The sequence below is a fragment of the Orcinus orca genome, chromosome 3 (assembly GCF_937001465.1).
Source record: "Orcinus orca chromosome 3, mOrcOrc1.1, whole genome shotgun sequence".
NCBI classification, from domain to species: Eukaryota; Metazoa; Chordata; class Mammalia; order Artiodactyla; family Delphinidae; genus Orcinus; species Orcinus orca.
In genome coordinates, this window is record NC_064561.1 from 149,115,005 (window position 1) to 149,133,582 (window position 18,578).

The 18,578-nt window shown below is 39.3% G+C and overlaps 1 protein-coding gene across 7 annotated transcripts in view; it reads right to left on the reverse strand.

Moving 5' to 3' along the window:
- The window catches only part of NNT (nicotinamide nucleotide transhydrogenase), a 93,512-nt gene that overhangs the window by 2,481 nt on the left and 72,453 nt on the right, over positions 1 to 18,578 (reverse strand). For all 7 annotated transcript variants that reach the window (XM_033421162.2, XM_004265946.3, XM_049708407.1 and 4 more), the window contains 2 exons: positions 2,216 to 2,334; positions 32 to 147 (listed from right to left, as the gene is read on the reverse strand). In XM_033421162.2, coding sequence (XP_033277053.1) covers positions 32 to 147; positions 2,216 to 2,334 — 235 coding nt within the window. The remainder of the gene's footprint in view (positions 1 to 31; positions 148 to 2,215; positions 2,335 to 18,578) is intronic.

Here is an 18,578-nt window from a genome sequence, read left to right on the forward strand (position 1 = left end):
ATTAGAATGAAACACAAGTCTGAAACTTTACCTGCTTTGATTTCCAGACCTCGAGGACTGGCATGCCTGCAATAATAGAGTTGGGGTCTTCTTGAGCCGCTGAATTAACAGTGTCATTAGCTCCAATTACAAGGACCAAATCAGTGTCTACATAATAAAAGAAAATATAAAAATTAAAAGGGTCACTTTTACTTTCAGGCAAATTATGGTGACCTGACTTTATAACAACAACAACAGAAGCTAAAATTTACAGGACAAACACTTGTGCTAGGTATTGTACAAAGAGCTTTATCAGAGAGGTTCAGTAACTTAGCCAATGTCACACAGCTTAAAAGCAATAGGTCCTGCATCTGAACCTGAGCACCCTGACTGGAGCTTGCATTATTATGCTTTCCCTCCCCTCAATGGATCTACCTAATCTGACTTTATAGCTCTTTCATGATCCCAAAATGATCTTGCCAGTAACATTAAAGACCTGCACTCCCATAAATGGGTGCTGAATTTTGTCAAAAGCTTTTTCTGCATCTATTTAGATGATCATATGGTTTTTCTCCTTCAATTTGTTAATATGGTGTATCACACTGATTGATTTGCGTATATTGAAGAATCCTTGCATTCCTGGGATAAATCCCACTTGATCATGCTGTATGATCCTTTTAATGTGTTGTCGGATTCTGTTTGCTAGTATTTTGTTGAGGATTTTTGCATCTATGTTCATCGGTGATATTGGTCTGTAGTTTTCTTTCTTTGTGACATGGATAAAGAAGATGTGGCATATATATACAATGGAATATTACTCAGCCATAAAAAGAAATGAAATTGAGTTATTTGTAGGGAGGTGGATGGACCTAGAGCCTGTCATATAGAGTGAAGTAAGTCAGAAAAAGAAAAACAAATACCGTATGCTAACACATATATATGAAATCTGAAGAAAAAAAAATGGTTCTGAAGAACCTAGGGGCAGGACAGGAATAAACATGCAGATGTAGAGAATGGACTTGAGGACACAGGGAGTGGGAAAGGTAAGCTGGGACGAGGTGAAAGAGGGACATGGACATATATACACTACCAAATGTAAAATAGATAGCTAGTGGGAAGCAGCTGCATAGCATAGGGAGATCAGCTCAGTGCTTTGTAACCACCTAGAGGGGTGGCATAGGGAGGGTGGGAGGGAGACGCAAGAGGGAGGAGATATGGGAACATATGTATATGTATAGCTGATCCACTTTGTTATACAGCAGAAACTAACACAACATTGTAAAGCAATTATACTCCAATAAAGATGTTAAAAAAAAAAAAGATCTGCATTCCATTTTCAACTTTTAAAATGACTACTTAATATGCAATTCAATGTCTAAAAGAAAATGGTCTAAGAGTCTGTACTATATTAAAGCTGTGTCCATAATTCCTGGAACTGGCAGGTTTCACACATAATTTAACAACAGTGAAATCTGAAAGGGGGCATAAAATTAAAATGGTCTAAATTCCCTCTTTAAGGATCATAATATAAGGTACCTTAGAACTCTGCCAAAAATGCCATGTGAATCTAGACATACACACAATTTCATTATTTTTCTCTAATAAACAGTACTTTTTAAGTTTACAGTGGATACGTGCCAGAGGGAACTGGTTTAATTTTAACAAACATGATCTTGGGCCAAATGTCATTAGCATTCAGCATCCACCCAGTGACAGCCACAAAGTCCAACACCTTATCTAGTGAAGTCCTAGTACTTTAAAGAAAACAGAAAACTACTTACTGACCATGAGTTGGTACAACTGAAAACCAGTAAAATCTCAGACACTGGCAAGAATCAGACACTAAATCATCAGCAGAAGCAATTTCATAAATGAGGAACCTGAGGTTGAGTACCTAGTTCAAGGCCACAAGCAAATGAGACTCAGGACCTGGATTCCAAAGCCAGGTCTGTTCCAAATCCCTCTGCAATGCAGTCCACTGCACTGCCTCCCAAGATTTTCACCATCCTTCAGATCTCCTCAGAGGGAGAAAATGACCCATGCTGCTTACAAACCTGTTGCACCTTTTTCAGTACTGTCTTTCGCTTATTTAATTTCAACTGCATCCTTACTAGGAGCAGGTTACTCTTCATCTGACTAGTAGGTCTTCAGTAATCCCACAGTTTATGCCCTAAGACTGGCATCACTCTATTCATACTAAGAACACCTAAACTTCACCATTATCCCCATCACTTACCTGGGAAATCATGGTTGATCTCATCCATCTCCAACACAATATCATACGGCACCCCAGCCTCAGCCAGCAGCACATTAAGCTGACCAGGCATCCGGCCTGCAACTGGGTGAATTCCAAACCTAGACATGAAACAAATGAACAGCTGGCCTTACTTGATGGGCCGAAACGTACAGAGACCCCAATATCACCTCCGAATCTGCACACTTTGTTCTTGGCATCTCTGCTTCTCCTGGTACTATCTGATCTCTACAAGCAGGAATAGAATCCGTCTAGATACACAGTCAATCTACAAATAGTAAGGTTTGGAGATTCCAGATCTCAGTATATACACAGTGTAACTCCTCTCAAAATAATAAGTGTGACTTTAGAACCTGACTCTTCCATATATGTTTTAAGTTCAATGAACTCCCAACAACATTAATAATATCACCTTACATTTAATAAGCACTATGTTCTCTCATGATACTTTATAATTTTTGAATCTTTTTGAAGTCAGCCTGGAATTAAACGTTTGCCATGAAAAACACTGTCATGCACATAAGTTAAAGGCCTACTTTCAGCGAGTAATATGCAGCATTGCTCCACATCACAGAAGAAATGTGATAGTAACACGCTGGAGTGTTTAAAAGGCAGAGGAATACACAAATCAGGTATCTGCTCTTTCGTTAAGGCCAAAGAAACCGAAGCATCAGGCAATTTCGTTCAACCACAGCCATAATGGGATCTCTGAAGTCATGTAATCCAGCCTCTTGCCCACAGTATTGATCTCTGTCTCCCCAGCACTGGGCACAGTCCGTAGCACACAGGAAGGACAAAATAAAAAGTGAGTGAGTGAGTGAATGAATGAATGAATCCAGTGAAGAAATGCATTTTATACTACCTCTAGGCAGGGATCCATCCAACCTCAGCTTAAATACCTTCAGTGACCAGAAACGAACTCCATTCTAGCTCTATTCCATTGCTAGAAAATCCTAATAACTATATATATATATATATATAGTTATATATATAACTATATATATATATATATAGTTATAGATATATAGATATATATCACACATGCTCAGTTTATTAAACCAAAAAGAACCCCCAACTCATTGCCTTCCAAGGTCTGTAGTCTGAGGGTCTACTCCCTCTTTCACATGTGGATTCCTCTGAGCTAACCTAGGATGCCTATTAAGCAAAACATCTTCAATTCTTTCAACTGTTCAATGACTGACAGGACTTCTAGACTCACTGCTGTCCTAGTCACCTGTTCCTATATTGTCACTGTCCAGCTCAAACCTCAGTCCCCCACCGTAAATACAATATGCTGGATGTGATCTAGATGCACAAGGCACAGCAAGAAAGTCATACCCTCAGGCCCCTTTCAGAAGCCTAGGTCTGTAACAGCTCCCACACCACACTGCTGGTTTTTATCACTGACAGTTATGTAAGATGCCCTATTGGAACTCTACTCAGTGCTCTGTGGGGACCTAATTGGGAAAGAAATCCAAGGAAGAGGGGATGTATGTATACGTGTGGCTGACTCACTTTACTGTGCAGCAGAAACTAACACACCATTGTAAAGCAGTTGTACTCCAAAAAAAAAAAAAGATGCCCAGTTACTTTTCATAGGAACTGCTGCCAAGCCAGACCTCCCCACTCGTAACATAGTCCCTGTTAGGAACAGATTAAAAAAGCATAGGAATTGACCCCTCCCAAAAGCAGACCTGAAAAGAGCTATAAAATGGCTGTTTATATTGTCCAAATAACTGATATATGGTTTTCTACATCTTTGAATGAAGATAATCTGATAATGAAGAGCCTGAATTACTGGGGAGCTTGTAATTGGAAAACAAGATATCAAACGATAGGTTCTCTTTAATCAATTTTTTTTTTAATTTATTTTTGGCCGCATTGGGTCTTCATTGCTACGTGTGGGCTTTCCCTAGTTGCGGCGAGCTGGGGCTACTACTCTTCAATGCGGTGTGTGGGCTTCTCATTGCAGTGGCTACTCTTGTTGCGGAGCATGGGCTCCAGGCACAAGGGCTTCAGTAAATGCAGCACGTGGGCTCAGTAGTTGTGGCACGCAGGCCCTAGAGAGCGCAGGCTTCAGTAACTGTGGTGCCTGGGCTCAGTAGTTGCGGCTCGCGGGCTCTAGAGCACAGGCTCAGTAGTTGTGGTGCACAGGCTTAGTTGCTCCACGGCATGTGGGATCTTCCTGGACCAGGGATCAAACCCGCATCCCTTGCACTGGATGACTGCACCATCAGGGAAGTCCCTCAAATTCTCTTTTATATAATCTTCATTCTGGGACCGCTGAAAGTTCCTAAATAATCAACTTATGTTTAAAAAAACAGAAACTCAGGGCTAAAAGGAAACAAAACAGTTATCTCTAGGTGGTTGTACAACAGATAATCATTTTACTTCTCCTCTATTTAAAAATGTTTTCCAAATTTTCTATGAGAATGAACAATTTTATGGTGGGAAAAAATTAACTTCATTTAAAATAAATTAATACTTCATGCTTTTATATTGTGATATAATTTACAAATTTCTTATATATTATTTCATTCTATCCCTAATCATCTTTAATAATCTCCATCAAGAATTAGAATTTAGAGCAGCTGATTCAAATCCAGGACTTAGTTAAATAAACTGGGCTTTAGAGCTACATTCCTGTACTTTAAAAAAAGAAGAGAGCAAGAATATATATAAGAGGGGCTGCTGGCATATATTTTGGCACAATGACTAATACTGACTCTTTGAGATGTGCTATACAATTTGCACAACTTTTTTAGTATAGCTAACCTGTAAGTCAAACTCGGGTCTTTCTGCCTCAAGAGTCTTTTCACTACTATACAATATAGGCAGTATAGTCAAGCATTTAAGAGGTATTTTTGTTTAGTTAGTAGCTCAAGTTAACTAGTTACATGATGTTCAGTAAGTTACTTAATAGCTCCCTCTCTCTCAATTTTCCCATAGAGTACTAACCAGCTGTTATTACAAGCCCACATCATGCCAAGGGCTATATTAAACTCTGTAGAAGAGGTTTGAGAAATACCTATTTATCTCTGCTTGAATGGGTGAAACAAGGAATTCTAAGAATCCAATTTACAGTGTTGAGAAAAACTGAGCACCCAGAAAGTTTCAAACAATACTATAAGCTATAAATTTTTTTTAATTTAATTAAGTATTTGCATGGACATAGGAGAAAAAAATGTCTCTTAGTACACAAAGTACCTGCAACAATGCAAAACATTTACCAGCACCTCTTAAATGATGGGGAAGTAGGTTCTGAAAAATTACTAGGGGTAGGAGGTAGAATGAACTGTATAGAATGGACTATTAATAATCTAAGACTTTTTAAAATTTTTTATTGGAGCATAGTTGATTTACAATGTTGTGTTAGTTTCTGCTGTACAGCAAAGTGAATCAGTTATACATATATATATATCCACTCTTTTATTTATTTATTTATTTATTTATATTTATTTTTGGCTGTGTTGGGTCTTCGTTGCTGCGTGCAGGCTTTCTCTAGTTGCGGTGAGTGGGAGCTACTCTTCGTTGCAGTGTGCAGGATTCTCATTGCAGTAGCTTCTCTTGTTGCCGAGCACGGGCTCTAGGTGCGTGGGCTTCAGTAGTTGTGGCACACAGGCTCAGCAGTTGTGGCTCACGGGCTCTAGAGCACAGGCTCAGCAGTTCTGGCGCACGGGCTTAGCTGCTCTGTGGCATATGGGATCTTCCTGGACCAGGGCTCGAACCTGTGTCCCCTGCACTGGCAGGCAGATTCTTAACCACTGTGCCACCAGGGAAGTCCCTCCACTCTTTTTTAGATTCTTTCCGCAAACAGGCCATTACAGAGTACTGAGTAGAGTTCCCTGTGCTATACAGTAGGTCCTTATTAGTTATCTATTTTCTATATAGTGGTGTGTATATGTAAGACTCTTTTAAAAGGCATTTATCATCTCTTCCCTCAGGGGGCTACCTACAGTTTGTTTGTTTTTTTAATTGAAGTATAGTTGATTTACTACTTTATTTTGGTGAGAATAAAATTAATAAATAAATAAAATTAATCATTTTTTGGAAATGTAACAGTTCAACAGTTGAGTAAAAATTTTTAAATGTTCTCTAAAACCAAGATTTTTTTTTTGGCTAGACACTGCTATCCTAATTTCATTGTCTGTTCCAAACCAGGGTTTTTAATCACTCCTGAAAACAAAAGAAATGAGGCAAAATACTGACAATTCATGTTTATACTCTCCATGTAGTTAACACAAACTATATTCAGCACTACTGCAGCTATTTTCAAACTGCCTCAAGCATTTGAGGAAAATGCTTTTTTGGAAAGAAAGCATTTCCAAAATGTTACACAGACTCTTGAGTTGAGAGGTCTACTTTAAAATTTTAATACCTTTACAATGGCAATAAGATAAAACATTTGAAAAAAAATTTTCTCCAGGCACCAAACTATATGCTCATTAAATGGGAGTTATTAATACTAACCCTCAATCCTGAACATGAATGTCATTTTAATATTTTAACAATAATATAGAATTTTAAGCATGAATATAAAATATAGAGAGAAAAATGCAGTATATTGAAATAACCAAAATATACTCCTAAGCCTGCTGATTACATGAATGTAGAAAAAGAAAAGGCATGATGAATGAAGTTTCAGAGGTGCTTGATTTTGTAAACAAGCATCACAGTCTCTAGTTCAGGACTTTTAAACCTTTCTTCAATGATGGGGAGGGATGAACAATCCCTTAGGTTCACAGGAAATAACAGAAGCAGTAAGAAAAAGACAATAACAAACTCAGAGAAGGTAAAGCTCACTTACATGTAATAAACAATTGAATTGTAAAAAAGAGGAAAGACTGAATTTGTGTAATCCTTACAAAAAGTGAGAAAGAAGGCAGAGCACAAAGCAAACTGAATGCGCATGAAAGAATGACATGGACCTGGGTCTTTAAAGGCACGTATGACACTAAGGTGTATAAAGAAAGTAATTTGAACATCAAAATAAATAAGGATAGTGCTTCCCTGGTGGCGCAGTGGTTGAGAGTCCGCCTGCCGATGCAGGGGACGCGGGTTCGCGCCCCGGTCTGGGAAGATCCCACATGCCGCGGAGCGGCTGGGCCCGTGAGCCATGGACGCTGAGCCTGCGAGTCCGGAGCCTGTGCTGTGCAACGGGAGGGGCCACAGCAGTGAGAGGCCCGCGTACCGCCATAAATAAATAAATTTAAAATAAATAAATAAGGATAGTCATGGATTATAACCCACTGTGGAAAGTGGGAATTCATGAGTCAAGACCGATAAGAGATTCATAAGTCAATAAGGAAAGGATGAAAGGAAGGTCGGGAGGGTGGGAACACTCTCCCCTATAGTGGTAGACCATCAACTGATAAATGTAGTGGGGTTATAAGACCACCATTTTGCCACCATCATAATAAAGTTTGGTTCAGATAAAAATCAGCAGCAGCACATGCTCAGTCTAAGGAGTAAAGCTTGAATGAGGAACAGGATTTTGCAAGGTCTTAAAGAGAGCTCAACAGAGAAAGAAAAAAAAAATCAGTAAAGACTTTCAGTGCTTTCTCTGACAGCTACTTTATTGAAATTGATCAATAATAAGTAGTTGTTAGAACATCTGGATACTTTGCTCAGTGGGCATTTGGTTAAGTGGGCAGAGTCTGTATTTCTTTTTCTCCCCAGCTAACAGTTCCTTATAATACCTAATAAAATAAATTACCAAGATTAACAAACCAAATCTCAGCCAAGAAGAACTTAAATTGAAACTAATTTTTTATGTATTTTAAGGCACTGTTTGGTATACGCAAAATATTTGGTGTACAGAATATTTTAACTTTATGTTCTTTAAATGTCAAGTGGAAGAAACAGCCAGCTCTACCCACCACGAGCCCCTCCCATCAGGAAACTGGCACAAGCCTCTTAGAGAGCCCCATCCACCAGAGGGCAGACAGCAGAAGCAAGAAGAACTACAATCCTGCAGCCTGTGGAACAAAAACCACATTCACAGAAAAATAGACAAGATGAAAAGGCAGAGGGCTATGGACCAGATGAAGGAACAAGATAAAACCCCAGAAAAACAACTAAATGAAGTGGAGAAAGGCAACCTTCCAGAAAAAGAATTCAGAATAATGATAGCGAAGATGATGCGGGACCTCGGAAAAAGGATGGAGGCAAAGATCGAGAAGATGCAAGAAATGTTTAACAAAGACCTAGAAGAATTAAAGAACAAGCAAACAGAGATGAACAATACAATAACTGAAATGAAAACTACACTAAAAGGAATCAGTGGCAGAATAACTGAGGCAGAAGAACGGATAAGTGACCTGGAAGACAGAATGGTGGAATTCACTGCTGTGGAACAGAATAAAGAAAAAAGAATGAAAAGAAATGAAGACAGCCTAAGACACCTCTGGGACAACATTAAACGCAACAACATTTGCATTATGGGGGTCCCAGAAGGAGAAGAGAGACAGAAAGGACCTGAGAAAATATTTGAAGAGATTATAATCGAAAACTTTCCTAACATGGGAAAGGAACTAGCCACCCAAGTCCAGGAAGCACAGAGAGTTCCATATAGGATAAACCCAAGGAGAAACATGCCAAGACACATAGTAATCAAATTGGCAAAAATTAAAGACAAAGAAAAATTATTGAAAGCAGCAAGGGAAAAACGACAAATAACATACAAGGGAACTCCCATAAGGTTAACAGCTGATTTGTCAGCAGAAACTCTACAAGCCAGAAGGGAGTGGCAGGACATATTTAAAGTGATGAAAGGGAAGAACCTACAACCAAGATTACTCTGCCCATCAAGGATCTCATTCAGATTCGAGGGAGAAATCAAAAGCTTTACAGACAAGCAAAAGCTAAGAGAATTCAACACCACCAAACCAGCTCTACAACAAATGCTAAAGGAACTTCTCTAAGTGGGAAACACAAGAGAAGAAAAGGACCTACAAAAACAAACACAAAACAATTAAATATCAAGTGGAAGAACTAAAGGCACAAAGAATGTGCCCCATCAAAGGCAGAGATTCTATAATTAAATTCAGGGACCCTCATGTGTCATTATTTTTTAATAATGATGAAACAAAATAATTTCCAAAAGAACACATCTTAAAATCAAAAATTTTAGTTTGAAAAGGTCATTTCACATTATGGAGGTTCTTAGTAATATAGTTAACACATCAAATTGCATTAATCAGCTGATTTGTATTCAAAGTTAATGCCAATCTGTATTTCAACTGTCAATTTCAAGTCAACATTCAAAATTAATGCAGGGTTGTTTTCGCACATCAGGAAAAGGTACTCTATCTTCTACCACTGACTAGATCCAATGATAAAACTAAATAACTAGATTTAGTTCAGGGAGTTGCAGCTTAAAAGGATCAGAGGGCACTTGGATAAGTTTCCAGAGAAACACAAAATACCTAACAACTTAGAAAATAACATGCTCTAAGTGAAAAAAGATAAATTGGCTAGAAAAAGAAAGGCAAAACTGATTTTCAAGCAGACCAAATAAAACAGAAGTTGACCAAATATTCCTCATTTTCATTAAACAGAAGAAAAGAAAACAGTCTTCAAATGCAAGAGAAAGAGTTGCAATTAACTTAAAAAAAATACTTTCTGTCAACAATTAGAACAAATTTCCTAGTTAGGGAAAGTTTCAGGCTTTTCTGTGGATCAGGCAGAGACAGGTTCATTAATCTGAGCTGACATACAAACCACCAATTCAGTACAAAATGGATTCAAGGGGATTTGACAAATAAATGTAAAGGATGGTTGGCTGGCAGTGGACATAGTCAAGGCAGTTATGATAGCTGAGACAGCTCTTCATTCATGGGAGGAGGAGGAGGGATAAAAACTACTAGTAAGCGAGAGCAGCAGCTTTGGTGGAACTGAGGATTCCCAGAACAACTGCAAGACATTCCTCTACCTCAGTCCTATACTACTAACTGCAATGGATGTGCTCTTTTGAGATCTTCATAGTAAATCTTGGACACCCAAAATTTCTCCTAGGGCTTCCCTGGTGGCGCAGTGGTTGGGAGTCCGCCTGCTGATGCAGGGGATGCGGGTTCGTGCTCCGGTCCGGGAAGATCCCACATGCCACGGAGCGGCTGGTCCCGTGAGCCACGGCCACTGAGCCTGCGCGTCCGGAGCCTGTGCTCCACAACGGGAGAGGCCACAGCGGTGAGAGGCCCGCGTACCGCAAAAAAATAAATAAATAAATAAAATTAAAAAAAAAAAAATTTCTCCTAATTTCTCAATCCTTCTGAGCATCAATAAGTGCTTCCTGTTTCCCCCAGGTCCCTTCCTCTCCCCAAAACCTGATTGGTGAGGCTTAAGAAAGACTAAGAGTCACTGTGCTAACATGACATTTAAGGTCTGTACTAGCTTCCTATTGCTGGTATAGCAAATCACCACAATTGTAGTAGCTTAAAACAACACAAATTGATTATAGAGGTCTGACATCCAAAATCAGTTTCTCTGTGCTAAAAAATCAAGGTGTTGGCAGGGCTGCACTTCTCTCAGAGGCTCTAGGAGAAAATCCGTCCCTTGTCTTTTCCAGCTTCTGGAGGCCCCCATTCCGTGGCTTGAGGCTACATCACTCTGACTTCTGCTTCCATTGTCACACCTCCTTCTCTGATTCTGACCCTCCTTCCTCGCTCTTGTAAGAACCCTAGTGATTACATGGGCCCACCCAAATAATTCAGAATCATCTCTCCAGCTCAGAATCTTCACTGAATCTACAAAGTTTCTTTTGCCATATAAGGTAACATATTCACAGGTTTGGGGGTTTCGGAGGTGGGTATCTTAAGGGCCATTATTCAGCCTACCACAAACTCCCTTTCCAGTCCTAAAATTCCATGAACCAGAGATTCTAATTTAGCTGAGTAAACCAATACACACTTTGTGGTTTACTTTTGTATTTCAATTCTGTATCCCTCCTTGATTCCAGTAATTTAAAAAAAATTTAATTTATTTATTTGTTTTTAATGCTGCCTTTGCTTATCTTTAAATTATTCCATCTGGCAATCATCTTTATGCTTTAAGTGAGGTGTCTTGGTCCAAATTAGAAATTAAAGACCTCCAAATGTATTTGTTATTATTGTAATATTTGATTAGCTGCAGACTGCATAAAGACAATGTTTCTGTTGAGCTAGTTGTGAAGGGTAAACGGTCATAAAGCTAACTAACATGTTATGCTGAATATCCCAAAGGACAGATCACTTTATATCTGTTTGCATAATAATTTGTTATAGTAAACTTTAAGAATCTAAAGTTGGAAAGAAACACATGCCAGGCGATTCCAAGAGAATGCCAATGTTTTGAGAGAAATGACAGAACACACTAAATTTGGAGAAATATATATGTGCAGGCTGATGAGTCCATGTGAATTTACAACAATTCTGGCCCATGCAACTGGCTAATCTTCAAAGTATGGATTAAAGTTAATTATATCGGACATTGGTTGCCCATGACCAGCAAATGCCAGGAACTAAGGGCCAAAGCTCATCAACATTCCGTCACCACATGAAGAATATCCAGAATTCCAAAGTGCAAAGCCTACCAGCCTTTTGGTTCTTCCCCATGAACCATGAAAATTATCTTTATTGTATACATGCTTCACAAAACAGGATCAGCTGTCCTTGTCTATAACGTAATGCTACAGAAGGGGAATAACTACTAAAACGCGATCACGGAAAAATCCTCCATGCTCCCAGAATTCTTTCTTTATGCTCCTCCTCCTTACGATGCACTGCAGCATACGAACTGGCTGAAGACTGTGCTCTCCAAACTGGGAGCAACTTGGGAATAGGAACTGTCTCTTATTTATCAGTTCCCCCAGTACCTGGCACTCTATTAGAGCGACTCAAATAAAGGGAGGGAAGGAAAGGGTTTTGTTTGTTTTTTTTTGCGGTACACGGGCCTCTCACTGTTGTGGCCTCTCCCGTTGCGGAGCACAGGCTCCAGACGCGCAGGCTCAGCGGCCATGGCTCACGGGCCCAGCCGCTCCGCGGCATGTGGGATCTTCCGGGACCGGGGCACAAGCCCGCGTCCCCTGCATCGGCAGGCGGACTCAACCACTGCGCCACCAGGGAAGCCCAGAAAGGGTTTTAAGGAACATAGTGTGCCCAACGAAGTACACTGACTCAAACTTTCTATCATCTCTTTTTAGAGAAAGATTTCAGGGAAGTAGTAAAGAGTAGCAGTTAAAAGCTCTAGAGTGCCACTGCCTGCGTTCAAAACATTTGGACAGTTTACCCGTGTGCCTCACTTTGCTCATGTGTACAATGGGATTCATAATAAAGCCTCTTCAGAGGATTATTGTGAGATATAAGGGACACAGTTCATGTAAAGAGCTTTTTATACTTTAGACCACTGCCTGGCATACATAAGCCCTTAATAAATGTAACCTGAAACTATAATAGTCTATTGAAATACATTTTGTGATATAAATGCTCATCTGTATTGCTCAAATAAATGCACATTTTTAATGATCATTTACATTAAAAAAAACCCACAAATTTTTACACTAAAACAAATGTGGTTTGTTATCAACATTTCTGAATTAATTTTCTAATTTTTACCTTGAAATCCCACTATCAATATGGTCCAACGAAAGCCAGAAATTCTTTGTACTTGCAACTACACAAAAAAAACTAGAGAAATTATATTGTCAATATAGACTGAGGCCAATAATTGCCAACAGCGCACACATTGGTCGCAGTTAATATTCAAGTGTCGAATAGTGTCAAATTTCAAAAGGCCACGTTTAACCCTTCTATAGATACCATTAAGGCAAAAAAGTACTGTTTCCTAGATTGGTTCAAGAAGGCGGAGTAGAAGAACGTGCACTCACTCCCTCTTGCAAGAGCACCAGAATTACTCATCGACAGGAAGACACTGAAACTAACCAAAACAGACACCCCACATCCAAAGACAAAGGAGAAGCCACAATGAGACAGTAAGGGGGGCGCAATCTCAATAAAATCAAATGCTGTAACTGCTGGGTGGGTGACTCACAAACTGGAGAACACTTATACCACAGAAGTCCACCCACTGAAGGTTCTGAGCCCCACATCAGGCTTCCCAACCTGGGAGTCCAGCAACAGGAGGAGGAATTCCCAGAGAATCAGCCTTTGAAGGCTAGCAGTATTTGACTGCAGAACCTGGACAGGACTGGGGGGAGCAGAGACTCCACTCTTGGAGGGCACACACAAAGTAGTATGCGCATCGGGACCCAGGGGAAGGAGCAGTGACCCCATAGGAGACTGAACCAGACCTACCTGCTAGTGTTGGAGGGTCTCCTGCAGAGGCAGAGAGTGGCTGTGGCTCACTGTGGGACAAGGACACTGACAACAGAAGTTCTGGGAAGTACTCCTTGGCATGGGCCCTCCCAGAGTCTGCCATTAGCCCCACCAGACAGCTGGTAGGCACCACAGCTGGGTCACCTCAGGCCAAACAACCAACAGGGAGGGAACCCAGCCCCACTCATCAGCAGTCAAGCAGATTAAAGTTTTACTGAGCTCCGCCCACCAGAGCAACACCCAGCTCTACCCACCATCAGTCCCTCCCATCAAGAGGCTTGCACAAGCCTCTAAGACAGCCTCATCCACCAGAGGGCAGACAGCAGAAGCAAGAACTACCATCCTGCAGCCTGTGGAACAAAAACCACATTCACAGAAAGACAGACAAGATGAAAAGGCAGAGGACTACGTACCAAATGAAGGAAACCACAGAAAAACAACTAAATGAAGTAGAGATGGGCAACCTTCCAGAAAAAGAATTCAGAATAATGATAGTGAAGATGATCCAGGACCTCGGAAAAAGAATGGAGGCAAAGATCGAGAAGATGCAAGAAATGCTTAACAAAGACCTAGAAGAATTAAAGAACAAACAAACAGACATGAACAATACAATAACTGAAATGAAAAATACATCAATAGCAGAATAACTGAGGCAGAAGCACAGATAAATGACCTGGAAGACAGAATGGTGGAATTCACTGCTGTGGAACAGAATAAAGAAAAAAGAATGAAAAGAAATGAAGACAGCCTAAGAGACCTCTGGAACAACATTAGATGCACCAACATTCACATTATAGGGGTCCCAGAAGGAGAAGAGAGAAAGAAAGGACGCAAGAAAATGTTTGAAGAGATTATAGTCGAAAACTTCCCTAACATGGGAAAGGAAACAGCCACCCAAGTCCAGGAAGTGCAGAGAGTCCCAGGCAGGATAAACCCAAGGAGAAAGACACCGAGACACATAGAAATGAAATTGACAAAAATTAAAGACAAAGATAAATTATTAAAAGCAACAAGGGAAAAAGACAAATAACATACAAGGGAACTCCCATAAGGTTAACAGCTGATTTCTCAGCAGAAACTCTACAAGCCAGAGGGGAGTGGCATGATATATATAAAGTGATGAAAGAGAAGAAACTAAAACCAAGATTACTCTACCCGGCAAAGATCTCATTCAGAGTCAATGGAGAAAATTTAAGCTTTACAGACAAGCAAAAGCTAAGAGAATTCAGCACCACCAAACCAGCTCTACAACAAATGCTAAAGGAACTTCTCTAAGTGGGAAACACAAGAGAAGAAAAGGACCTACAAAAACAAACACAAAACAATTAAGTAAATGGTCACAGGAACATACATATCGATAATTACCTTAAATGTGAATGGATTAAATGCTCCAACCAAAAGACACAGGTTCGCTGAATGGAAACAAAAACAAGACCCATCTATATGCTGTCTACAAGAGACCCACTTCAGACCCCAGAGACACATACAGACTGAAAGTGAGGGGATGGAAAAAGATATTCCATGCAAATGGAAATCAAAAGAAAGCTGGAGTAGCAATACTCATATCAGATAAAATAGACTTTAAAATAATGTTACAAAAGACAAGGAAGGACATGACATAATGATCAAGGGATCGATCCAAGAAGAAGATATAACAATTATAAATACATATGCACCCAACATAGGAGCACCTCAATACATAAGGCAAATGCTAACAGCTGTAAAAGAGGAAATCGACAGTAACACAATAATAGTGGGGGATTTTAACACCTCACTTCACCAATGGACAGATCATCCAGACAGAAAATTAATAAGGAAATACACGCTTTAAATGACAAAATAGATCAGATAGATTTAATTGATATTTATAGGACATTCCATCCAAAAACAGCAGATTACACTTTCCTCTTGAGTGCACATGGAACACTCTCCAGTACAGATTACATCTTGGGTCACAAATCAAGCCTTGGTAAATTTAAGAAAATTCAATTCATATCAAGCATCTTTTCCAACCACAATGCTATGAGATTAGAAATCAATTCCAGGGGGAAAAAAACATCACAAACACATGGAAGCTAAACAATACATTACTAAATAACCAAGAGATCACTGAAGAAACCAAAGAGGAAATCAAAAAGTACCTAGAGACAAATAACAACCAAAACATGATGATCCAAAACCTGTGGGATGCAGCAAAAGCAGTTCTAAGAGAGAAGTACACAGCAATACAAGCCTACCTCAAGAAACGAGAAAAATCTCAAATAAACAATCTAACTTTACACATAAAGGAACTAGAGAAAGAAGAACAAACAAAACCCAAGGTTAGTAGAAGGAAAGAAATCATAAAGATCAGAGCATAAATAAATGAAATAGAAACAAAGGAAACAATAGCAAAGATCAATAAAACTAAAAGCTGGTTCTCTGAGAATATAAACGAAATTGATAAACCTTTAGCCAGACTCATCAAGAAAAAGAGAGAGAGGACTCAAATCAATAAAATGAGATCAGAAAGAGAAAAACAAATACCGTATGCTAACACATATACATGGAATCTAAAAAAAAGAAAAAAAAATGGTTCTGAAGAACCTAGGGGCAGGACAGGTATAAAGACGCAGACGTAGAGAATGGACTTGAGGACACGGGGAGAGGGAAGAGTAAGCTGGGACGAAGTGAGAGAGTGGCATGGACATATATACACTACCAAATGTAAAATAGATAGCTAGTGGGAAGCAACTGCATAGCACAGGGAGATCAGCTCGGTGCTTTGTGACCACCTAGAGGGGTGGGGTAGGGAGGGTGGGAGGGAGACGCAAGAGGGAGGGGATATGGGGATATATGTATATGTATAGCTGATTCACTTTGTTATACAGCAGAAACTAACACACCATTTTAAAGCAATTATACTCCAATAAAGATGTTAACATACATATTTTGCTCTGAGGGATTACTGGCAATTTTATACCATAGATTGAATATAGAGATGTAAGTGAATACACATGTACTCTTTAGCTTTCCTCTCTTCTACCAAAAGTTTCACTCATTTGACTAATTACACAAATAACTCCCATCACACCCACCCACCTGTCACCATGTTTTACAAGAAGGCAGGCTCAGTGCAAAGAAACACACCGTATTCTTTCAGAAAACCAGAAGCACTGGCTAACTCATCACCAAATAGTGCCAGCTGTAACTCTGAAACTCAGATATAATGACCTATGCTCTTGCTGTTCTTCATCATTTCAACTAGCATCTGAATTGGAAACACAATGAGGTTATAAGCGTCCTCAATTCAGAATATCTTAACACCTATTATCTAAGTTCCCAGCAAATGTAAAACTCCACAGGGTCAGGATTTTTGATCTTTGTATTCACTGATGTATTCTCAGGACCTAGAACAGTGCCTGGCACAAAGTACTATATAATTATTCATACAGTGAATTGTCATTAACATGAATAGTCACGGCTGATAAGAAAGTATTGCAAAGCTGGTAAGAAACTCATAAATAATATCTATTTCTTTATTTAACTACTATACTGGATCTTTTATCTGGCCTAACTTCTACTGTCAGACGCATGTACCTTTATTACTTGACAAATTTGCGTGTCCTAGCTCTTCCTGTACCCCAAAACATAACAAAATCCAAGACGGCTGAACTCTTGTTTATTTAGATTACATTTAATCCATGAAAAACAGGAAAATCCAGTTAGATCAACAAAACATTTCATCTTCAACTGTCTCCAAAGAATGGGTTTCCTAGTAAAAATAACATATATTTAAACTTATAGCCAGGTCACACAAGACTGTAAAACACTATTAAACTGCAAATACCACTGGCAGCTAGATGTGTTTAGACAGAGGATGAAAAAGTAAATATTTATTTTTTAAAACCTGCAAAAAAAATGTCATGTTATGAGTAGTATAAAAAGTTTAAAATATCCCCCGGACACTTATCTACTCTTCTCTTTTGCATTCCTACCTTCCTTCTACTCTACTCTTCTTAGCATACTATCACATTAAATGGAATTCATTCACTGATTCATTTGTTGATCAATTTGTTCTCTTTATATCTATAAACTTTTGAGAGTGGGAACCGGGGCTTACACATTCTTGTATTCTCAGTACCTAGTAATAAGTCTCTATCAATAAATTACTAATAGAAAGATAGAGTTGAACATTAACACGAAAGCAATATATAACATCAGTTAGTCGATCAAAGAAGTTGAAAGGTGGTTTCATAAATTTAAAAGCAATAATGCCTTTATACAAAGAAAATCAAGCAGTGATTAACTGCAAAAAGAAAAACATATATACCTCTTTCTAAGAATTATTCCTTGGAAAGATTATCTCAGCTTTACAATGAAAAGCCTATCACATCAATCCAAAGACTGGGAAACAAAGAGAAAAAAATGTCTGTGCTCTTGTATCGTAAGATTTTTGTAATAAAATGCTTTCAGAGATCAAGCATAAATTAGGTGTTCTGGGTGCCCGGGAAGCAACAATATCCTGGCCACTAAAGAACAGCTAAGTCAGTGAACTTCCATGACATTCTGAAATGAGCTCTTGTCATGAAATGTCATGTGCTTCACTAGATAATCTCAACTCTCTGTGAGCATGTTAGGACTATGGCCAGAGTAAAGGAAAACAGGAGTGTCTCTAAATCAACCATGGGCCATGAAGCCAGACAGACTGTACGACAGATGCAATTTTTCTTGGCACCACTTGGGCATAACTAATTGATGGCAATCGTATGTCCACACTGGCACGTTTCCATGCGGAATGTGTGCTAATATGTCACCACATCTGGATGCTGGGCATGCTGGGGTCCGGAGGCACAAAGATCTACTAACAGCAGAGGCCCGGCAGCTGTGCTCAATGAACACCGTGGGAGCTCCACAGAGTGATGAAAGGACTAAATTACCACAAACTGTAAATACAGATTTATTTCATTAAAATACGAGGTAACCGCTGCAGCCATCTCTTGTTCAAACAGACATTTGCCTCTTAAGAAAAAGCTAACATCCATGTATATACACAG